The following is a 24329-nucleotide window of genomic DNA, read 5'->3' as shown; positions in this document are numbered from 1 at the left end:
TTTCTCTGTTCCTGGTTCCGTGTGGCTTTCTCTGTTCCTGGTTCCGTGTGTCTTTCTCTGTTCCCGGTTCCGTGTGTCTTTCTCTCCTGTCGCGTTACATGAAGTTCTCCTGCCCTGTGTGTGTGTTAATGAATGAACATCAGTAAATGTGCAATTTAACAGATAGATACACAAAATGTATTTATTTATGTTAATTTAATTGTGTTTTCATTTCTGCAAAATAAGTATGTACATTTAGTTTGGTCTGGTAAACATTGAGCTATGAACAGTTTTATCAGTGTACTGTATGTGTGTAGGGGCAGGTACAAGTACAATACGAGTTTTCTTCTTCCTGTTCCTTTCGGCCATGGGATTTAGTGGATCATATTAAGTGAACTATATAAGACACTGTTGGACTGTAACAATTCCATGTACGAATAAATGAAAATGAAATGAGAACGTTTCCGCTTTCGAGAGACGAGATGAGTAAAACATTTGTCCAAAGCGCTTGTCATATACACTAGCCTTTAGACGGCTTATAAACCCACCGGGCCAATGCTGTTCTATGTGTACGTATTTTAACGTGTCCCAATGAATGAATGAATTATTTTATTTTGAATGTTTACAAATAAATAAACGAACAAATAATGTTTCGAACATTTTCACAAATAAACAAACGAAAAGGATAGGTTTGAAGCCGAAGGCTTATAGAGCAACCTACCCCTAATTCAAAAAACTAATTCAAAAAAGTTAAAGTTTTCAAAATATAACAAACAAAAAAACAAATCAACAATCAAAAATCTATTTTTTTATTTCATCCGGTATATTGTTCCAGAGTTTCACTCCTTTAACTGAGTTACATGGCAGTTGATAACTTCTAGCTTTAAAAACTATCTCTGCTGTTTTAAGGTCAACTAAGGCCAATGTGTTTGTGTCCAGAAGAAGAAGAAGACAATCACAGATGTCTTGGCCTCCTCGGAGCCCAAGCCCGGCTGTCCGGCAGACCTGCGGAACCTGGTGGTCCAGTACTTCTCAGACAAGCGTTCTGTCATCGAGATGGAGGAGCTCAAGCTAACGTTACAGGGTGAGTCAGGACTCTCCCCTTTGTCCCGCAGACTGACGCTGGTGCTTTACCGCTCAACTGACTCACGCCCCCCTGTCTGTCTGTCTGTCTGTCTGTCTGTCTGTCTGTCTGTCTGTCTGTCTGTCTGTCTGTCTGTCTTCTTCTGTATCCTCTAGATTCTGGTTTCCTGACCAGTAATGACTTGACACACAGCCTGTCCTCCTATCTGAAAGAAGGTGAGTGCTGTTCTAGCTTTGATAAAGATGCCACGTTTTTGGCATATTGACATTAGTGACATCCAATTAGTATTTTAATTTTAATGATCTTAAAGTTGATGCATGGCTGTTCTCTGTCCCTATCTCTCTCTCTCCCTATATATATATATATATATATATATATATATATTAGGGATGCTCGATATTGGCTTTTTTACCGATACCGATATTCCGATATTGTCCAACTCTTAATTTCCGATACCGATATCAACCGATACCGATATATGCAGGGTTTCCCCGTCCAAAAAACTGAATAATTTCACTGGATATATATATAACAAATATTGTTATTGTTTTTTTTTGTTTTTAAACAGATACAGATATTTACCGATATCACATTTTACTGCCGATATCGGCCGATAATATCGGTCGGCCGATAATATCGGACATCCCTAATATATATATATATATATATATCACTCTCTCTCCCTTTCTCTCTTATCAATCTCTATATCTATCAATCAATCTATCACTCTCCCTCTCTCTCTCCCTCCCTCCCTCCCTCCTATATATTAGTTTGTCCTAAATGGGCTAAGGTCCAGAAGCAGCACACAGAGAAGAGTGCTGTGGTTCTGCTCATCGTGTGCAGCTCGGCCCTCAGGACCATAGATCTCATTAAGTGAGTCACAAACCAGCGGTCTTTATTCACATCGACGTGCTGCCGTGTAGCTGTTTCATTTAGCGCTAAGTGTGACGCCTCCTGTGTGCCGACTGCTTCTTCTCTTCTCACCAGGCAGCTGACTACCTTCAGGGGTGAAGCCAAGGTGTTGAAGCTATTTGCGAAGCACATCAAGGTAATATCATGGTCGAGGTCCCACTACATTAGAGGTCGGCACCAATATGGGAATTCCATATCGATGTCATGTGTCGTTTTCCGCATTGAAAAGATATTGGTTTTGTTTCAACAAATTAATTCTGAAGGCCCCTGAAAGGGCCGAACCATTTATTTTAAAGGGGACATGTACTATAAATGTCATTCTTCAGTCTCTAGCATTGTATTATAGTAATAGGAGTTAGTATCAATGTGTTTTAGTGTCTAAATACCATATTGGCGGATTGCTCTGATTCAGCTCAGATAATTTCCTGCTCCAGTAAATTAGTCCATCCTGATTTGAAGGCCTGAGTCACGTCATTCAGGCTCTGGGTAGAAGACAGTGATGTGATTGGCTCTGTGGTTGTAGCTAATGCCCGCCCACAATCTACATAGACTAGACAGCGAGTGGAAAACCACTTCCTCATACTGCGAGGCAGTGAAACCCGACACCTCTGCCTACTCTGGAGGGAGAGAGAGGGAGAGACAGAGAGAGAGAGGGAGACAGAGAGAGAGAGGGAGGGAGCACTTGGGGGGGGGACCTGCCGCGCCACACGGGAGAGGGGAGGAAGGGAGCCCCCCCCCCCCCCCACAAGCTGCCGCAGGGAGAGAAAAAACTAAAAGAGACGGCCTGTCTTTTTTTCTCTCTCTCTCTCTCTCTCTCTCTCTCTATCTCTCTCTGTCTACCAGTCGCAGACTGTGTGGACTGACTGTCACTCAAAGTGCTTATGGGCAGAGCCAGGCCATAACAGCCTGAAATCTTGAAGCTGGAAAATGATGGTTTTGAGTACTTGATTAGAAATATAAAACAATGCATTTTTTTTGAAAAAAACCTTACAGATGTCTTCAATAGACTAACAGGAATTGTGTAAAGTTGCCCAAATAGTGCTAGGAATAGCAGTACATGTAGTCCTTGGGCCGGACGAGATATCGGTACCAAATTTACCAAAATGTTTTCACCACCCTGGCTTATGACAACATAGACCGGCTAGAGGAAACATGTAGTGGAGCAGGAACCTCTCACAGAGTCAATGGCATAGCTGTCCAGGCAAAAGTCATTGGACATGCACCTCAAAGGATCATGCCTACAGTCACCAAGTCAAAGAAGAGGAGTATCAGCCCCAAAACATTGCTGCTACCTACGTACAATTCTGGACAGAGAGTGGGGCCACCAAAAACCCCAAGTGTAGATGCTGACACTACAGCACAAGTCCAGGATGCAAAGGCAAAGAACCTTGTTTGGCTGCTTGCTCGAATGTCTGTCCCAGAAGCTCAGTCTGTGAGCAGCTGGACTGGTTTCAATATTCAGGTCCGCAACAATGTCACAGTGGTCCAAGACACTGTAGGCTACCTGCCAACTATAAATGCTCCTGCTACAGCACTGTCAACGGTGTATGAGATGCTAAACCAAACGTTGGGTATCATGGAGTCCCTGCCGTTAACGACGATCGTCTGTGTGTTTGACCAAGCACTGTATGCCAAGGCAGCAGAAGTAATGTGGAAGCATGAGAAGTTTCAAAACATTATCATCAGGATGGGGGTGTTCCACACTATTTGCAATCTGCTTTCCATTCTGGGCAAACGATTCCAAGATGCAGGGTTGAGGGACCTCTGTGTGGAGTCTGGAGTTGTTGCGGAAGGGTCAGTAACTGGTGTGATGGAAGGCAGAAAATACAATCGAGCTGTCGGGTTGCACAAGCTTGTCTATGAAGCATTGATGAGGCTTGCCTGGAAAGGCTTCCTTCTGTGGATAAAGGAGAAACATCCAACAGAGATGTCACACATGGAAGAAGCACTGAGGAGCATTGATAGCTTCCAAGGTGATATCTGTCAGGCATCACTCACAGAGCTTCTTGAAAGGATTCATTCACCCTCACCCTACAGCTATTCCAGGTCTACCAGGGCCCTCATTCATCAACGTGTCTTACGCACAGATTTGTGCTTAACCTGTGCGTACGATCATTTCTAAGCAAAGAGTGGGATTCATCAATTTCAACTTGAACTTGACTTAGTGCTTATGTCTACGCACAGCTCGGAGCACACTTAGCTGACGCCCAGTGGTAGAATATATTATTACAACAAGGAAATGAGCTTCTGTGCATTAGTTTCAACACTGGCATGTTCTGTATGAACCGTAATTCATTATAGTTCATTGTAAAATAGCAACAGTAGTGTAATTATGGTCAAAACCCTATAAATAGCATTTGGAATAATAGATCTTTCTCTCAGAATGAATGCAGCATGGTTTATATAGCGTTATCGGAATATACGGGGTGTAGGCTACTGACTGACTGCGCTCTGCGTATCTCAACTCGTTATTATTTTGCGCACAGACCGCAGAAACACGGGAACGTTTTGATTATATTTAAAAGGCTTTACGTTAAACGAAACAAGTGGAATTTCGAAGCTGTAAGCAGAATACAAGTCATATGAACACCCACGATATAGTGTTCTTCCCCCTTTTTACTGTATAAGAAAGAATAGAAAACGCATTGCAATGACACCAGATAGTGGACAGACTATGTATATGATGGGATTCAAGTTCGCGTTTTTGTTGATCATAGGCATGCTGTCAGAGTATGATATCTTAATCAAACATTCTAGAACATTTGTCGTCACAGATCATGTCCTAATAGAACATAGGCTATGGCATGGTCCATCGTGATATTGTGTGGACTGTTATTACTGTACCGGTACCACCCATTGTGACAACAGCCTTGTGAGTCCCGCACACAAACATGATGGAATTCAAGTTCATGTATTGAAAGGCAGGCTACATCATACATGCAGTGAGATTCATTGTTCTTGTATATGCTCTCGTATTATTGTTTATATAGGCTACCCAATACTGACATCAAAATAGATTGTAGTATGCCTCTAGAAATAATATGCAGCAGGTAGAAAATTGACGGAAGATCCATCGCGATTTGGAATAAAATTGAGGAGAACTTTAATCCCTGGGTATTAATCAAACAACACGGGAAAAGGCAGTCATATTCCAGCGCGGTCTTTATTAGTGTTTGCGCTGCCCAGGCAGCAATGGTTAATAGATATCATATCCGACATCACCGTAAGTGTACACGTCTGTCAGCCTGTCTCATGACACGCTTCCCTCGGCTTAGTCCATTTTTCCACATTTCATGGGGGTATTCCATTACCGTATATGGTTAATCGGGGCGGTTCTGGTATGCAAATACTTAAAACAGTGCACAAGCTCAAACGTAGGATCAAAGTCATATTCATCATGACGGGTGTGCGTAGAACCTGCGTACGCACGTGTGGTGAATCCCGATTTTTCTGTGCGTGCACTGATTCTACATTCTGTGCTTACGTGTGGAAATAGAACATATTCTACGTCACGTTGATGAATGAGGGCCCTGGACTCTCTCCGGAACCAACAAGGTCTTTCAGCTTTCTGGATGTCCTACCTGGATATGACAGATATCATGTTGGGCCTAATTCGTGCTTCTAGAGAAGGGAACTGGATGTTGCACCTTGCATGCATCCGAGAGATGATTCCTTGGTGTTTTGCATATGACAAGCTCAACTACGCCCGCTACCTTTCATACTATTATGCCACAATGACACAGCTGCCTGCAAATCACCCGGAAGTGCATGCCCATTTCCTGCAAGGAGGCTTCTCCGTCCAACTTGGCAGCAGAAATCCTTTTGGACGAATTCCTGTTGACCAGACCATTGAGGAGACTGTCAACAAGGACACACAAACATCTGGTGGAACAAAAGGCTTCAGCCTCAAACCTGCGGCTGTCTACAAGTACTACTTAACCTCAGAGTACCGCAGTGCCTTCCTGAGGCGGCTGAGGGAGATGGTTGGTCAAGGAGATTCTCAACTTAATCACCCAGACTTACAGCTGCCCAGGATCAGAAGAGATGAGGCTGGTGTTGAGTCTATTGTTGATATCCTGGAGAACTGCTGGCTGAATCCATTCAGTCCAGACCAATGTGAGTTTGTCAGCTTGTCAGTATCATATTAAAGTTGTCTTGTGCTGCTATTCGTCTGAAATTACTATACTACTTCTATGTCCTGTATCTGTATCCCTGTGGGATCAATGAAGGTATCTATCTATCTATCTATCTATCTATCTAACTCTAAAACCAATTGAATACGGTATTGAGAAGAACAATATAATTTGTCAAAAAGGTTCCTTAATTAGACAATATACATTGCAATTATTTAGTACTTAAGGGTTTATTACAAGTATCTGTGGCTGGCTAATAGTTCAACACACCCAAAGGAGATGATATAATGAAAGAAGATGATTTCCAGGGAAGGCACTTTTTAGTTTTTTGAATATACAATTTTCACAGATTTGAGGTATAGTGCAGAATTTTGGCTACAGAAAGAGTCATTTTCAAGATAGAAAGGTCATCTTGGGCTTAAATTAGGGATATGGGAAGTTTTCTATATACAAGTGAGGCAGTGATATTCACCGTAATGTGCTGGAAAATATCCATCTTTGTTGTTATTTGTTAAGCGGACAGTATATTTCTTTGTGTTTTGTGGATGATGCAGGTCATATTTAACAATACAATGGTAGCATGCCCCAAAATACTATTCTGCTACTTACCCCTATGTGTCAAGATACTACATGACAAATTTTAGACTACCAAGTCGATTTTTGTGAATTAATGTATGCCTTTACACAATTTCGCCAGAGCCATATACCAAAAAGGGGGGTTTGAGGTGATAACCACTAAAAAGCTGCCAGTCAGCAAGGTCTATCATATCAAAACCTAATCTAGGGATGTATAGGAATAAAAAAAATCACAACTAAACTTTGCCGCCTCACCGGTACCGACATGTCATATCTGGGCACTTGGCCCAAGGACTAATGTCCCCTTTAACAAAGACACACCGCATGAGGGCACATTCCCTGAAGAGGAGCCAATGTGTCACACCTGTGAGCTGACTGAGACATTGACCGTCCGTGAGGGTCTTTGCATAGAAAAACCTTTTATTTACCCAGGGACGCTTGACTGAACATAATCCTTCCCTTTCAGCAATGCCTCTAGCTTCACAGTCATATCATTATGCCTCATTTATACCTGGGAGCAGCCCAGTGTAGCTATGATGAGCCATAGAGCAGCTTCACGGGGGGGCTAAGTGCTTCACATGACTAGCTAGTTACAATAGGAACACTTTGCTATACGTTCTGGCCTAAGATCTACCAATAGGGGATATGCTTGAGGAATTATTCTTCTAGGTACCGGTTAAAATTGACTTTCACGTCTACCCCATCACATGTTCCCAGTGGGTGCTTAAAAGTCCTATTTGAACTGCAGGAGAAGGAGAGCGTCAGCTCTTTGAGATATTGATTGACTGATTAGTTTATTCAAGCATCACACACTCAGCTCACATGGACTTACAAGACACTGCATACAGTTGCTTTGGTGTACACAGCAACAGAACGAATACACAAACTGGGTGAATACAAAAACTCTAGGTCATTCAATTCAACGTTTTTTTCCCCCATGCTTTTTAAATCAGGTTTCGCCACAAAGAAAGCACTGTTTGTGAAACACTAGTGTTTTGTATTGAAGAAGTCCCTTTCAAATGTATTGCTCTGTTTCCACTCACACTCTGAATGTGGCCGATACCACCTTAACCTGTTAAGCCCTATCCCTATTTTCAGAAAATCCGCCTAAAAGTACATGCCCAAGTAAATGGAAGATTGCTCCACTTCTACAAGGTCAATTAGCATGTTCTTGGTATCTAGGGACATATATGGACCTCAGGGAATGTATTCCCAGTGTCAGAAATATTGTGTCTGTTACTATGCTTGAGTAAATCGTAATGAAACAAAGGAGAATATAAATTATAATTTTTCTTTGCATCTTTGACAGTGAATAACACCATGTTAAAAATTGTGGGTGTTCAGATTTCGCTCACTGAGCTCATTCAACACCTTCTTGAGATCGAGTGTACAAAAAAAATCTAAGCAAATGAATAAAGGGAAGATGAATAAACAAGAAGATTTGTAGATACAGTACTGAATTATAATCCATTTGAATATATAATATACTGTAGAATATCAGGCCTATAAATTACCTTATTATGGCCAAGTCATACATCTATGGATAGGATAGGGCCAAATCTCCTCTTTCCAAAAGCTCCTCTTTTTTCCCGATCCAATGCACAGAGAATTCACATTATTCAGAGACATTCTCAGAGAAAAATATACACTTTGACTGCTGTTTTGATAGGGTTATGGTCTTTACTCTTGGCTACATTTGGAAAAGAAACACAACATTAATTAATACGGTCTGTATTGATAGATTTATGACGAGAACAGCAGGGTCCCCCAATTGGGGGTGCAAAGACATTGAATACCAAGAGGAGAGGGCACATCAGTCCAGTGTTATCGACTCTGCACTGGCTTCCGGTAACATTTCAAATTTATTTTAAGGTTTTAAATGGAACAGGAGAGAGCTACATTGCCAATTCTCTTGTCAATTATGTGGCCCCAAGAACATTACGTTCCCAGCAACAGCCAAAATTGGGATTGCAGCCTTTGCCAATTACACACCAAAGCTATGGAACACCTTATCTATGGACATTACTTAGGGAGGCTAGCTCACTAAACATTTTTTTTTTTTTTTTTTTTACTAAAAACATATCTCTTCGCCTTTTAATACATTCTGACACTTAGACTTGTTACATCCATACTGTGATTATTGTATTAATTAGAGCAATTTTATTGTTGTTTATGCTGCTATTTTAATAGTCTGCCACTTTGCACTCTAAAAACGTATCTCTTCACCTTAGTCTTTTAATACATTCTGCCACATTACACTCATTACATCCACTTTAACATGAGCGGGCACACACTCATGTCGCACACACGCACACTTATGGCCAAAGGAAAGGACACTTTAAATTAGAATAACAGGAACAGTGTATTGCACTACCAAAGCTAACTAGCATGTCCCACATGCTCTGTAAATAACTATGTACAGATACCGAGATGTCACTCCATGTTACCTGCTACCTGTTACTGCACAATGTTGTTTCCTTCTTTTGATTCTATTATATGTACCACTGTATTGCACATCGTTGCGGGCAAGACCACCCGCATTTCATTGTATACCTGTATGCCGTGACAATTAAAACTCTTGACTTGACTTGAATGAATGAATGAATGAAAACTTTATTAACAGATTGCAGAATGGGTACAGTACAGTACAGCTCAATACATACAATTGTTAAGGGGATGCAGACCAGAGAAAGACTTTCGTCTTGTTTACATCAGGGTCCCCCATTTTCAATTCATCGTAACATATATGACATACATGACATACAGATAGACAGTACTGCTACATCTATACATTTATGACATACCAGATTTGCAATTACAGTACTGTTTGTGATACAAAAAGAGTCCAGAAAGAAAAGAGTATATACATTAGGCGTAGAAACTGTACATTGGATTGGGTAGGTGGGGTGGGGGGGGACTGTACATTGGAGGTGGTTGGGGGGGGGGGGTTGGGTAGGAGGGGTGGGTGGGGACTGTACATTGGAGGTGGTTGGGTGGGTGGGGGGGGGGGGTTGGGTAGGAGTGGGGGGGGGGGGGTTGGGTAGGAGTGGGGGGGGGGGGTTGGGTAGGAGGGGTGGGTGGGGGACACTGTACAACTGTACAAACAACACTGTACATTGGATTATTGACAAGACCATACTTGGTAATTTACTGTACATTGGAGGGGGTTGTGTTCGGACATTTACAGGGGCCAGTTTCGAGTTGCAGTCTCCCTTAGGTGTTTTTTTAGAGTGTTTTTGAAAGTGGGTAGTGATTCACATTCCTTTACAGCTTTGGGTAGGGCGTTCCACATTGATGTGGCATAATTGCGAAACGTGTTTAGTCCCTTGTTTGAGCCGAATCTGGGTTTAACATGATTTGTGGAGCTCCCTCTGGTGTTGTGATCGTGGTATTCGCTGACCTTTGGGAAGTATTTAGTCATGTACATGGGTACCTTGGTCGTGTAGTGTATCTTGTAGACCAGGCCCATTGCAAGTTGCTGTACTCTGTCGTCTACTCTAAGCCATCCTAGGTTGTCAAAGTGGGCAGGGGTGAGGTGGGTTCTAGGAGTAAGGTCAAGCAGTAGTCTGACCAGTTTGTTTTGAGATGTTTGTAATTTTGTTTTTAGCGCCTTTGAGGTGCTTTGGTACCATGAGGTGCAAGCATAGTCGTAGTACCCTTGAATGAGTGCTCCTGCTAGAGTCTTCAGGGTATTCTTGTTTACCAGTGAGGAGATCCGGTACAAGAAACGAGTTCGTTGGTTGACTTTTTTTATTACATTGGATGCCATTTTGTCACAGGAAAGATTTGCCTCTAGGATGGAACCCAGGTAGGTAATATCTTCTTTCCTTGTGACAATATTGTCACCCACTGTAACTGAGAAGCCGTCGGTCTTGCTGAGTTTGTTATTTGAACCGAAGAGAATGGACTCTGTTTTGCCCATGTGTAATGATAGTTTGTTATCAGCGAGCCATATGCAGATTTTGCTTAGTTCTGAGCTGAGGGTTTTTTCAACCTGTAACTTGTTCTTGTCAGAGACCAGCAGGGCTGAGTCGTCCGCAAACAGGAACAAGTTGCAGTCACAAGCTGACGACATGTCATTTGCATAAATTAGGAACAGTAGCGGACCTAGTATGCTTCCTTGTGGAACACCACAGTTTACTGTGAGGGGGGGGGGATAGGGTACCGTTTACCTCCACCATCTGCTCTCTCCCCTCCAGGTAGGATTGCATCCAGCTCACTGATTGACAAGCTAAAAGCAATTGCTTTTAGCTTGTCAATCAGAATGGTGTGATTGACAGTGTCGAAGGCCTTTTGTAGGTCCAGCATGACCATGCCGCAGTATTTGCCCGCGTCCACCTCTTGTTTGATGTGGTCGTTTAAATAGAGAAGGCATGTGTCAGTGGAGTGGGATGTTCTGAAGCCAGATTGGAATTCGTAGATTAGATTTTTTTCCGCAAGGTATTTTTCGACCTGTTCGTATACAATTTTTTCCATGACTTTCGAGATGGAGGTAAGGATAGAAACAGGGCGGTAGTTGCCTGGGTCTAATTTACTGCCTTTTTTGTGCAGAGGGGTCACTCTCGCAATTTTGAAGTCCTTGGGGACGTGTCCCTGTTTTATAGAGAGGTTTATTATGTGTGTGATGACTGGGGTGATGGCGGCTGCTGAGTCTCTGAGGAATTTGGAGGGGATGTTGTCATGGCCAGTGGCCTTGTTAGGTTGGAGGGCGCTCAGTTTTTTGAGTACCTCATCTGTTGTTACCATTTCAAGTTTGAAGTCGTCTTTGTGGACCCCTAGGTTTTTGTAGTAAGCTACTATGTGTTCTACCCCATAATGCCCTGAGTGGGAGGGTAGTTTGTTTACCAGTGTTGTGGCTATGTTTGTGAAGAAACTATTTAAGTAATTGGCTACATCCAGCTTTTCTGTGATGAGCGTGTTGTCCGTCTTTATGTTTATGTTTGAGAATCTGGTTTTAAGTTTTTTACTGCAGCCTAGTTGGTTATTGAGTAATTTCCAAAGTTCACGCGGTTTGTTTTTGTTTTCCTCGGTTTTGTCATTGATGAATTTTTTCTTTGCTGTTTTGATCATGGAGTTTACATCATTTCTTAGTCTGTTTCTTTCCAGTTTGAGTTCAGTCACGTGGGCTTGGAGTTCACTGCTCGTGCTTATTTGACTTGACTGTGATTATTATAAATTAGATCTATTTTATTGTTGTCGTGCGAGCGCTAGCAGAGGAGATCCAGTCTATTTTACGCTTGTTTACATTTTTACTGCTGTGAAGCACTTTTGCAATTATTGTATGAAAGGTGTTTTACAGTTTATTATTATTATTATTATAGAAAATAGTAAATAATATGGTAAGTGTCCTAATAAAGTGAGATGATCTAGGCCTATCCATCTTATACTAATAACATTTAGAAAGTAGGATTTGGTTTGAATTTACATTTTTAATTTAATGGTGTTAATTAATATAATAATAATAATAATAATAATAATAATAATAATAATAATAATAATAATAATAATAATAATAATAATAATAAAACTTTATTTATGCTTTGCTGGTGCAGGTAGAGGAACAGGTGACTCTGTTGCAGAAAGGCATCACTCACATCGGCGTGGGAACGCCTGGCAGACTCTGTGCTCTCGTTGAGAAAGGTAAGTCTAGACAGTGACCGTTCAAATCTCCTTACAGGCTCTGACCCCTATCTGACCCCGTTGTGAACTCCGATCTCTCCTCAGAGGGGCTGAACCTGCAGGCGCTGCGCTACCTGGTTCTGGACTGGAACTGGAGGGACCAGAAACTGCGTAGGATGGTGGACGTTCCAGAGGTGAGCTGCTGCCCCCTGCTGGGCTAAACTGCTAAAGTCTGACCCCAGAACCTCATAAACAGTGCAGGAGATGATGAAGTGTGACGGGTGATCACTCGGGCATGGATGCAGTTATTTAATCTGCTTACAGAGATGAACAATATATCTGACCTTGGTGTTTGTCTCCAGGTGAAATTGGACTTACTGAACCTACTGGATGCTGGTATCCTGAACGGCTGTAGAGAAGGCAAAGTCAAAGTTGGCCTCTTCTAAACACAAAAAAAAAATATATATATATATATATATATATATATATATACACCATGAACATCCATGATGCATTCTTCATAACTTGCAGAGAGAACTCTGGCCCGTGCTGCAAGCCATCCTGTTTGTTTTGCCTTTGTCTCAGTGTGAAGCCGGTGTTGTGCTTCTCCTATTCTCAGAGCCCATGTATGATGTTGACTGTGTGATGCTGTTTTGCTCAGTGTTTGTACTCCCAACGTGACGTCCCGGTGTGACGGGTTGAATAAACGGAGCCTGAATGAAAGCGGCGTCCCCCGTGTTTGTTTACTCTGACCGAGGGGAGGGTCCCCCCCCCCCCCACTGTGTGCGCTCATGAGTTTACTCGCCCACCAGGAAGTCCCATTTATCATAACATCCTGTGCGAGAGAGAGAGAAAGAGAGCACACCAAAGAAGGAGCAGGAACTGACACAGATAGCTGGCCCCGGGGCGAAACTGTCATAGACGAAATTATGAAAATATACTTAATAAGCTATTTTAAACAAGTCACTGATCCGAGTAGACCAGGAAGAATGTGCGTGTCCTCTGGAGGGAAGTGATAGAGGAGAAACCAGAGAACAACAGGTAAAAAAAAAAAAAAGAGCCAACGGAGAAGAGGCAAGAAGGGGGAAGTGAAGCAAAGGCTTGTGGTTAATGAGTAACAGCCAGCAGCCGGTCCCAAAGGTCTCCCCACCCCGCCAGGCCTGCCGTGAGAGCGCGCTGTTTAGACGAGAGAACCGGTAGAGAAGAGAGAGGAGCCCCCCCCCCCCGTCGTTCAACCCCCCACTGGAGTTCCCCTCTCCCCCTGCCTCCCGAGCTCAGGGCTAACCTTCATGGACGGGGCGAAGGCCAACGCGGGGCCCCTCCTGGCTCGGAGGCCGGACAATTCGGCCTTCAAGCAGCAGAGGTTACCCGCCTGGTCTCCCATGCTAACGGCTAACACCGTCCTCCCCTTCTTCTACCTGATGGCGGTGCTCTGCATGCTGCTGGGAGTCTTCCTGCTGCTCACGGTGGAAAGCACACAGGAGAAGAAGGTGAGTGGTTGGGGTTTTTCTACAAAAGAAAACTTGGCTCACATTAATCTGGGAAAGGTGTGTGACAAGTGTGTGTGTGTGTGTGTGTGTCCGATTGTAGACGTTCACTTAAGAGGGTTAAAAATTAAAACATACTGGACTGGATTTCCACTCGAACAAAAGCCCCATTTCTCTGTAATGTGCCGCACAAATCATCGTCACTTGGGGCGTGAACGCAAATTGAATATAATGCAAGAGGGCTTGAAGATTAAAGCTTGAAGATTTATGCTCTCTGATAAGATAAGCACCGGGGATATGCAATACAAGAGGGAGCGAGGCGGAGAGAAAGGTTCAAGGGTTTTACCCAGAACAGATACACCGGGAGTGGCGTGAAGACTGAAGTCTCTCCGCGTCGTGTTTTCTCACCAGAATCTCACAGGCGACGAGAGAGAATGATTTTCTGTGTTCATACACTTCCCCTCTCTCTCCCCCCCCCTCCCATCACAGGTGGACTATACGGAAGCCGGGACGTGTAATATTTGCTTTGAGAAGCGTAAGAACGTCAGCCACGCGTCAGAGAGCTGTCACTGCAGTGTGGTGCTTCTCATCGAAAAGGCCCTCATGGTAAATGGCTCTGGGAACCAAGCATACAGAGGAATAGATGATCTAGATATATAACCCATTTCCATGTTACTCACATTCCCACTCCATGCGCTCCCCTGGAAATGAACGAGACGAAGTGTTTGCAATCAAAGACCCACTTCAACCCTACCTGACGACTACATCATAATCTGATGATGATGATGATGATGATGACGATGATGATGATGATTATGCGTTTCCTGTTCCAGGGAGACGTCTTCTTCTACTACAGCCTCCGCAACTTCCACCAGAACCTCCGGCGGTACATGGACTCCAGAGACGACGGGCAGATGGTCGGCAGGAAGAGCAACCTAAAGGTAGTTCTGGAAGCACAGCGGGGAACACAAACAGGCCATGTACACCCCAGCTGTCGACTACCACGCTGAACGAGAACAACTGGAGCCGGATGAAGAGACTAGTTTGTTCTCTGTTGAAATGTCTTATACAGCTTGCTATGGCGGCATGTCATTTTACACTTATTAGTACTAGGGGTGTAACGATGCGACCTCACAACGATTAATTTCTATTACGATTATTCAGGCAACGATTCAATGCATCATGAAATCTCTTCATTTGACCACGATTCGATTCGATACATTTTCTATTCATTTTCTATCGGTTAATTCCCCAAAAATATTTGAATACACAAATGTGGCTGGGGGAACTGATTCACTCAGCATGAATGGACTATAGGTCAATAAAAACAACACACAAAAAAAACATTAAAAAAAAGAAAAAGATATTTTTTTTGATACATTTCGATTATAATCTATTCTAACATTTTCAAATCGATGCAGTTGAATAGTCACATTAGAATCGATGCATTTCGATTAATCGATGCATCGTTTACTTATTAGTGTACATTTTACTGTATATTTCTGTATATTTTCAGCTGTATATTTAATATTTTAGAAATTGAATGTATACATACCAGAATGTATATCCCGGACCGTATTTTATTCTTTATTCTTATCCGTGACTTTCGTTTTTGACTGCCTAAATGTTTACTGTGAGCGATCTGTAGTGCAGAATTTCCCTTGGGATAAATAAAGGATTTCTATTCTATTCTAATATCTGTGCTGAACCTATGCCTCATACCACAGTGTCCTCCATCTTCTCCTGGCTCTCTTGCTTTTGTCTTTTCAAAAGATCCCTCTCTTGTCTCCCTTTCCACCTCGCTGTCTCCACAGAACCCCACTTTATACTGCGACCCGTTCTCAAAGGACCCGAACGGACTCCCCATCGCCCCCTGTGGGGCTGTGGCCAACAGCATCTTCAACGGTAATGCACGGTTGTCATGTCATCTGTCGAGGAATTTACCATGAGTAAGGATGTAGTCAGTCAGATGTAGAACACAGGTTTATTTAGCTCAAACAGAGTATCAAGTACAAATAGGTCGAGAGTTATTGCTGGATGACTCCAGGAGAGACACAAGCCTAGTATCCCCCCAAAAAGCTCCAGAATCCAGTAAAACCTAGGTCTTTATAGTAGAGAGAAAGGGCTTGTGGTATTGGGTTGGAGGGGGGCCAGGAAGGAGGGGGGTATCGGGTGAGAGACGAAAGGTGGATAAATGGGGGAGGGTAGACAGATTGGAGAGGTGTGGGGGGGGGGAATAACAAGAATGGGAGGGGGGTTGGAACATGACTGGGAGATTGTTTGAGGGGGAGGGGATCATTATTCCACACATCACACCTCTGCCCGTCTCTCTCCTGTGGACCTAACGGTTTGCTCGTGTCCCCCCCAGACTCCTTCTCTCTGACGTATCACGCCCCCGGGGGCCAGGTGGTCCCCGTCCCGCTGCTCCGGAGGGGCCTCACCTGGTACACGGATCAAAACATCAAGTTCAGCAACCCAGCCGTAAACGAGTCTCAGACTCTGGCACAGGTGTTTGAAGGTACGTACACACACACACCCATATACAAACCAACACACACTGGTATCTTTATCCCCTTTGAATTGCCCATCTGAGGCTTCTCCCCAAGTTTTTTCCCCCCTATTGCTATGTTTTAGGGAGTCGTTCAAGTTTCAAGTTTCTTTAATAGTTGTCATACAGAAGTACAGAATACTTTCATACAAAATGCTTCTTACTGTTACGCTCCAGAGACTGTGCTAGACAAGATAGTATCAAATAACATAGTATAGCATGTAATTTAGAAGTAGAAAATGAGGTCACAGTGTTCAGTATAGACATATGTACAATGTTCGATGCAGAATAGACGTAACTGAGTTACCATATAATATACTATGCAGTGTACTAATGTACAGTACTATATAGTGCAAAGCAGAAATGGGATGAGGTACAATTTAGGTACAATTTACAGTAAGGTGATTTGATTTGATTTGATTTGATTGATGGATTAAAAACACACAACAAGGATCCAAAGGATAACATGAGAGAGTAAAACCCTTATTTCCGTCATGGTCCCTGGGCTGTTAGGCCACAACAAAAAACACGACAATAACACAACACTCATACATTTAAAACATTATAAGACTAACCTATCGCTAAAATTGTATACCCCACAATAACTAAAAACTTATTGGAAACCCATTCAAACTATAGGGGGCTATTCTTCTATTCTGTCCATGAGCCACTTCCTGACGCTTCTCTTGAAGCTGTGGAGGCTCAAGCTCTGCTTGATGGGGATAGGCAGCTGTGTACGAGTTGTAGTGCAATCCTTCATCAATAAATATAAAGTGTGGGGAGTGGGTGCTACAGTGTGTTTGTTTAAAGTGGGTGTGTGCTATAAAGTGTGTGGAGTGGGTGCTACAGTGTGTTTGTTTAAAGTGAGTGTGTGCTATAAAGTGTGTGGAGTGGGTGCTACAGTGTGTTTGTTTAAAGTGAGTGTGTGCGTGTGGATGTGTGTGCTATGTGCGTTTGATGGTTGTTGTTGTGTAGTGTTCATTGTTCGTTTAGCAGCCTGATGGCCTGGGGATAGAAGCTTCTTCTGAGTCTTTCTGTGCTCGCCTTGAGACTCCGGTATCGCTTGCCTGACCGCAGCAGTTCAAAGAGGCAGTTGTTCGGGTGACTGGAGTCTTTAATGATTCTCTTAGCCTTGCCCCTGCAACGCTTGTTGTAAATGTTCTGGAGGGTGGGGAGCCCCCCTCCAATTGTGCGTTCGGCTGAACGTGTCACTCTTTGTAGTCTGCTTCGGTCTTGTGCAGTGCTATTCCCAAACCAGGAGGTGATGTTGCCAGTCAGGATGCTCTCTATTGTACATGAGTAGAAGTTCTTAAGGATCTTCTGACTGACTTGGAACTTCCTTAGGCGCCTGAGGAAGTAGAGGCGTTGTCGTGCCTTCTTCACAACACTGTCAATGTGTGTGGTCCATGTCAAGTCCTCGGATATGTAGGCTCCGAGGTACTTAAAGCTGTTGACTCTCTCAACCGGTGCCCCGTCGATGCTGAGGGGGCTGTAGTCCTTGACCCCCGACCTCCTGAAGTCCACAATCATCTCCTTTGTTTTGCTGACGTTCAGGGAGAGGCTGTTTTCCTGGCACCATCCCGCCAGGACCTTGACCTCTTCCAGGTAGGCCCTCTCGTCGTTGGCAGAGATCAGGCCCACCACCACTTTGTCGTCAGCAAATTTGATGATTGTATTGCTACTCCGCTGAGCCACACAGTCGTGTGTGTACAGGGAGTAGAGGAGGGGACTCAGAACACAGCCCTGGGGGGCCCCTATGTTGAGGGTGATGGATGAGGAGGTGCAGTTGCCTGCTCTCACCACCTGGGGTCTGCCCGTCAGGAAGTCCAAGACCCACTGGCAGAGGTCATAGTTCAAGCCCAGGTCCCTGAGCTTGGCTATGAGTATGGAGGGGACTATGGTATTGAATGCCGAGCTGTAGTCGATGAATAGCATTCTCACATAGTTCCCCTGCCTCTTGTCCAGGTGTGATGCTGCTGTGTGCAGCACATGGGCTATGGCGTCCTCCGTGGACCTGTTGGGGCGGTATGCAAATTGCAGGGGGTCCATGTTGATAGGGAGGGAGGAGCAGATGTAGCCCTTTACTAGCTTATCAAAGCACTTCATGGCTATGGAGGTGAGAGCTACAGGGCGGTAGTCGTTGAGGCAAGCAGGCTTGGATTTTTTGGGTACAGGGATAATAGTGGACTTCTTCAGGCAGGTGGGGATGACAGCCTGTTCTAAGGACAGGTTAAATATGTCCGTGAATACCGGGGCCAGTTGGTCGGCACAGACTTTTAGGACGCGGCCGGGGATGCCGTCCGGACCTGCTGCCTTCCTGATATTCACTTTTTTAAAGGTCCGCCTCACCTCATGCTCTGTTACCCTGAACACTGAGTCTCCATCAGCAGCAGACCCCCCCCCCCCCCTTATCTTCATTGGGGAAAGTCTGGGGGTGTTGTAAAATTGTGGATTTTATGGTGGTTTTTGTTGTGGGTCTTCTATTGTGATGTTTCTTCTTGATATGTGAAACCCATGGGGGCAATTTGTTGTGATTTGGGGCTATACAAATACATTTGATTTATGTACTGTAGCCCTTCAGATATCTCTAATTGTTGTACATTGGCAGTGATGGAAACCGTTGTATCAGGCAGCGTTTCCGTTAGAACATATTCGTGCCGGTCTGGATGTCCTGCAAGATTTCTATCCCCGGACATATTCGAGAAATGCCGGTCAGCCTGGTTTTCCTTTTTACCGGCTGAATGCCACCATCGGCGCCAATGTTAACGTTAATATCGCCTAATCTATGTTTTAAATTATGGCTATGTGTCTAATCTGCCCATCGCATTATCAAAGACTATTTTCCAGTCGGTGCTGTCAAGGCTGTTTATCGCGTCGTTGCCGTTTCAGAGCAGTTAGAAAAGCCCCCGTTTTCAGATAAAAAACAGCTCTTTCTGGAGCATTCTATGAAAATAGTCTTTTAGTGGAATATTCCACAACGTTGATATTCGTCGGCCTTTTTATGAATCGTTTTCAAATAAACGCTAGATGATCAATATTATACGTGCACGCAAGCACATTACGGCCGCGCGCGGATAATCGCCCTGTTGATTTCCTCTCGGACTTTTAGTGAAACCGAAACAAGAAGACATTTCACAAAACAGCTTATAACTTCATCAAACTTACTCTGATTATCCTAACACTGATAACATAGAGTCCTTACCTGACATCAGATGGTATCCAACTGGTATATTCCAATTCCTGATCACCATTCGAAAAAATCGATACGTGTATGGATCCAACGCGATACTGTAGAACCTCATGATCAGCGGGTTCCAGAATGAACTGTGTCACTGGTAACCCTGGCTGGATCAGTGAACTGGAAAATGTGGATATAATGTCGCACCTCAGCCAGGAGAATTAAACTTTCCACTCGGGCCTGAACGCTCGACATTTCTGTTTCTGTTTTCTTTCACCACGGCATCAGCGGTCTCTGTGGTGGGCAGACAGACAGGCTCAAAAAAAGAAAGAAAAAAAGATTCACATCCGAGCGGCGCCATCCGCGCTTTATCAGCGTGAAGCAACATGTAATGATTGTTTTGTTCATCGCATAGGCTATTTAATTTGAGCCTATTTTAATACAATTCAAATAATAAAATTGTGCTTAGAGAAATTATTTTCACCGGACATTATGACCGGAGATATTTAAATATTCGGACTTCAACATATTTTGCCGGTCAAAAACCGGTAATTACCGGCTAACGGAAACGCTGGTATCAGGGTGACCAGATGCAAAAAGTCCAAAAGCAGGACAACAGTAAGATTTTGGTGGGACAAAGTGGGACAGATAGATAATGTAAATTTTTTTTATTAGAATAACTGGTCTTCACCGAATAGATAAAGGTTAAATAAAAATAAATACAAATTAAATACAGAATTATATCTCTCCACATTCATCTTGGCACTGGCAGCCGGCTTGTTACCACCTAACATCTGTTTTAAATATTCAAACTCTATCACTTGACAGGAATGTCTTGTGTTCGATATTCCCTGTTAACACAGAACTAGGGAACACAGTGTAGTATAATACAAAAATAATAATACAAATAAATTGTGTTTATCTATTATAATAACTATGGGTGTAGCTTTTGTACGACCACACGATATTTTTTTTGCAATATCTGAGTCTGGCCAAATGACAGGAGCTAGCTTGCTACCACAGTCGGCTGACCTGTATGAATGGGAGTGTTGTACACTGTGTGATAGACGCTTGTTATCTCCGCTGCAGTGACCTTGTCCATCTGGCTATCATTTTTTGGTTTAAGAAGAAACATATCCATAGATCTGGATGTTTCTTTTTGGTGAGCCACTTTCATGTGAGACTCACGTCCACTGTGACGCTTCAAGTCGTATTCTCCTCCATGAGCAATTGAAAACGAACTATGACACAAAACACAGAAAGCTCCCTGAGGATTGCCTGACATCGGCCTCACCCAGGCATGTGTCGTTTGCCAGTCTTGGTTGTAACTGCAGGTCAGTTTCTTTTAACTGCTTTCCATCTTGATTCATAGTTTGCTTGTAATGTTGTTGTTTTCTTTTTTGACAGCTCGCTAAACGTTGGCAGCGCGCTACATTTTGACAGCGCGCTAAATTACTATAACCAATCAGATCTGCGATATGAGGTAGCGTCACGACTCTCACGAGCAGAGTGCTAAATTACTACCTAACCAATCAGATCTCCGATATGAGGTAGCGTCACGAGCAGAGCAATGTGTGTGGACAAGAGGCGGGTTGCTATGTTTACTGTAGAGAGGGGCTTTTAGACCAATGTTTTTTTTTTTGCTTCGAAAAGAGGGACATCCTCTCAATATGCGGGACGCGGGACATTCGGTCAAATGGTGGGACAGTACAACCAAAAGCGGGACACCTGGTCACCCTAGTTGTATCCCATGCTCAGGGCTGAGGACAAACTGTGGTCCCTGGGATCACGCAGCTCGACCCTTAGACCCTGGTTCGCTGGTGTAGAATTGGGATCTTCTCTCTACCATTAGTTTGAATGTAAACGGGGGCTAAACGTGACGTGAGGCCATTTGAACTGTTTCGACTTCCCAGGCACAGCCAAGCCGCCGTACTGGCAGAAGCCCGTCTACGAGCTGGACCCGCACACCAGCAACAACGGCTTCATCAACGAGGACCTGATCATCTGGATGAGAGAGGCGGCCTTCCCCAACTTCAAGAAGCTCTATGGGATCCTGAACCCACGCATCAGCGGCGGGAACTTCTCCCGCGGGCTGCCGGCCGGGAACTACACCATCGACATATCCTACAGTATCCTGGTGACGCCGGTGTCCTCCGGACCGTTGTTTTCCCATGAGATTTTTAAAAAGGAACACGCCAACATTTTGGGAAAGGAGCTAGCCGTCCTCTCCAGAGAGAGACAAGAAGATGGATACCAGTTTCCTCTCTGTGCCTTCACTCAGTAGAAAGCTGAGCTGCACGTTAGCCTAGCTTAGCACAATGAATGGAAGCGGACAGTGACGGGTAGCCTTCAGGAGAGGTGTTAGTTGGACAATGCCTAGGCTACCCGTCACTGTCCACTTCCATTCATTGTGCTAAGCTAGGCTAACGTGCAGCCAGATAACTTTCTACTGAACGCATAGAGAGGAAACTGGTATCTATCTTCTTGTCTCTCTCTCGGAAGACGATAAGCTAATTTCCCAAAATGTTGGCGTGTTCTTTTAAAGGTGCTGTAAGCGAGGTGCTGTTAAGCTGTCTAAGTGGTGTTTATTTTTTCAAATAAGTGTTAAATAGTTCTACATTCTGACAGCCATCACTGATATAGAGTGTTTGGTCAGTAACGTGGGTCTCCCCGTCCCTCCGCTCTGCAGTAAACGGAAAATACATTTTCTGGTATCCCGTTCGTACTTCAAGAAATCCTGCCAAACCAGATTTGCTTAGAAGATTACATTACTTGTTTAAAGCACATAATTGCTTAAAACTAGTTTTTTTGTTCTTATGTCATATCTTCTTCAGTGTAGCGTTCTCTCCCCTGATTGAATAAAATGGGAACAGGATACCAGAACATTTATTTTCCGTTTACTGCAGAGCGGATCGAAGGACCAGGACACCCACGTTACTGACAAAACACTCTATATCAGTGATGGCTGTCAGAATGTAGAGCTGTTTAATACTTATTTGAACAAAAAAATACCACTTACAGCACATTTTATTTTAACATGTTATATTATACATATTATTTGAACCATTTCACTACCACACTACGAAATGGTTAACCCTTTCACTGCGACAATACAGAAGTTGAACCCTTTCACTGCCACACGACAAAGTGTGTTAACCCTTTCACTACAGACGGTTAAAGATGTAGACCAGTTATTTTCACACAAGAAATACCACTTACAGCACCTGTGCTAAGAAAAGAAAAGTTGGACTAACTATTAATAAGGTGACTATTTCAAGGCTTTGTGGTTTACATAAGGTTCTGTTCATGGTTCGTGGTTATTTCCTTGACCTTTCGCCCCTTCCCAGATTTCCCGGTGCAGCCCTTCCGGGGTCGAAAAGAAGTGGTCCTGGCGACGGTGAGCTGGTTTGGAGGCCAGAACCGATTCCTGCCCATCGCTTACCTAGTGACCAGCGGGCTGATCTTCCTCCTGGCAGTCATCCTCACCATCATCTGGTGGAAGTTTGGCAAGGACGGAAAGAACTTGGAGGAATGACAGGAGAGGAGAGGATAGGATGATGAGCTAGTAGTGAGAATGGCCCATGTCACTCAGGACTCGGTCCAAAAAGAAAATAATGGGTTCCGAGTGAAAATGCCTTTGATACGAAGATAGAAAAGACTTGAGTAAATTAGGGACATGGGGAATTAAACCTGTAAGTCATGTATACAATATCAAATGATTTCTATCAGCATATGCACTGTCTTTACACTGATGCTCATGTTCTGTTGAACAACCCTTTTTCAAAAGGTACTTAAAACTCTTCTCAGGGTTTTGTTTTTAGTTCAACTGAATGCATGCAGTAGAAATCTTGTACATAAATAAAATGATGGTTGACGTACTTCCTCTTAACGAGTTGGGTAGCTACTAGCTAGTTTTGTAAAACATTCGTTTTGTATGTCTTCATTGTCCGTATGCGACTGGGGTGACGTTGTGATGATATTTGTGAGGACATTGGGGTGATATTTCTTATTGAGCGTTTTCATTTGAACATGCATGGGTTTTGTAAATACGGATGATTTCCACGTGCTCTGTATATTATTTGATACCGGAAGATGTACGCTTTGATAAATAGTGGTGCCTTATAATCCCGATTGGGATGAGCCAAATATTGATATGACAAATAAAAATGAATTGACTAACCGAATTCACGAGCACTCGGCCACAATAGCTGCAACCAGTGTTTTTTTGTCTTGGACAAAACATAGACAAACCAATATAATGTTATATAATATCAATAGAAAGTTTTGATATATTCTTGCTGACATTTTGCACAAGATTATTTTGATCGAAAGAAAGACAGACTATTTTGCACTGAAATTAAGAAATGTTTTGAACCAGCAACCTCTGATCGTGTCACATCAATATGAAAGGGGTATGACTCTTTGGACTAGATTAACATTAATGTATTGAGTGACATCACTGTGCAGATCCCCAAAGCAGCCAATATTGGTAATAATAGATGGGGTGATTTAATTTAATAGAAAAAAAGTCCTCAAATGATTATTTAAGTATTTGTTCATGCTATGAAAAAAAATACCACTATTTATAGTGACTGTTCACAAACTACGTGTGTTTGATGTGTTATCATGCGTATGAAGGTAATCATTTTCTGTGTACACTGTAAAAGCCTGTGGTTGCATTGGAAGTCAAACGATTTTTAATAAACTGCTTTTCCTTTTGAGGAATTCTTTATTTCTCTGTACAATCAGTGGCGTCACATAGACACAACTCCTCTACAGTGACCAGAGAGCACCAAAGCGTTTGATCTAGACT

At 43.3% G+C, this 24329-nt stretch overlaps 2 protein-coding genes across 3 annotated transcripts in view; both read left to right on the top strand.

Annotated features, from left to right (window-relative positions):
• The window catches only part of cmss1 (cms1 ribosomal small subunit homolog), a 158263-nt gene extending 145277 nt beyond the window's left edge, over positions 1 to 12986 (top strand). The window contains exons 5-11 of one of the 2 annotated variants that reach the window (XM_084309556.1): positions 919 to 1063; positions 1219 to 1278; positions 1834 to 1936; positions 2051 to 2111; positions 12237 to 12324; positions 12409 to 12497; positions 12666 to 12986. In XM_084309556.1, the coding sequence (XP_084165682.1) occupies positions 919 to 1063; positions 1219 to 1278; positions 1834 to 1936; positions 2051 to 2111; positions 12237 to 12324; positions 12409 to 12497; positions 12666 to 12749 (630 nt within the window). In that variant the 3' untranslated portion in view covers positions 12750 to 12986. The remainder of the gene's footprint in view (positions 1 to 918; positions 1064 to 1218; positions 1279 to 1833; positions 1937 to 2050; positions 2112 to 12236; positions 12325 to 12408; positions 12498 to 12665) is intronic. The other variant, XM_084309557.1, reaches the window with a different exon arrangement.
• Positions 12987 to 13156: 170 nt separating this feature from the next.
• On the top strand, positions 13157 to 24235 carry tmem30c (transmembrane protein 30C). Its single transcript, XM_084311064.1, has 7 exons — positions 13157 to 13793; positions 14280 to 14396; positions 14624 to 14731; positions 15605 to 15695; positions 16159 to 16308; positions 21430 to 21645; positions 22864 to 24235. Exons 1-7 carry the CDS (start codon positions 13593 to 13595, stop codon positions 23049 to 23051), a joined length of 1071 nt encoding a protein of 356 aa, XP_084167190.1. The 5' UTR covers positions 13157 to 13592; the 3' UTR covers positions 23052 to 24235.
• The last annotated feature ends 94 nt before the right edge of the window (positions 24236 to 24329 follow it).

The sequence above is a fragment of the Notolepis coatsorum genome, assembly GCF_963971535.1.
Source record: "Notolepis coatsorum genome assembly, chromosome: 3".
In the NCBI taxonomy this organism is placed as follows: Eukaryota; Metazoa; Chordata; class Actinopteri; order Aulopiformes; family Paralepididae; genus Notolepis; species Notolepis coatsorum.
This window is presented reverse-complemented; position numbering and strand designations above follow the sequence as displayed.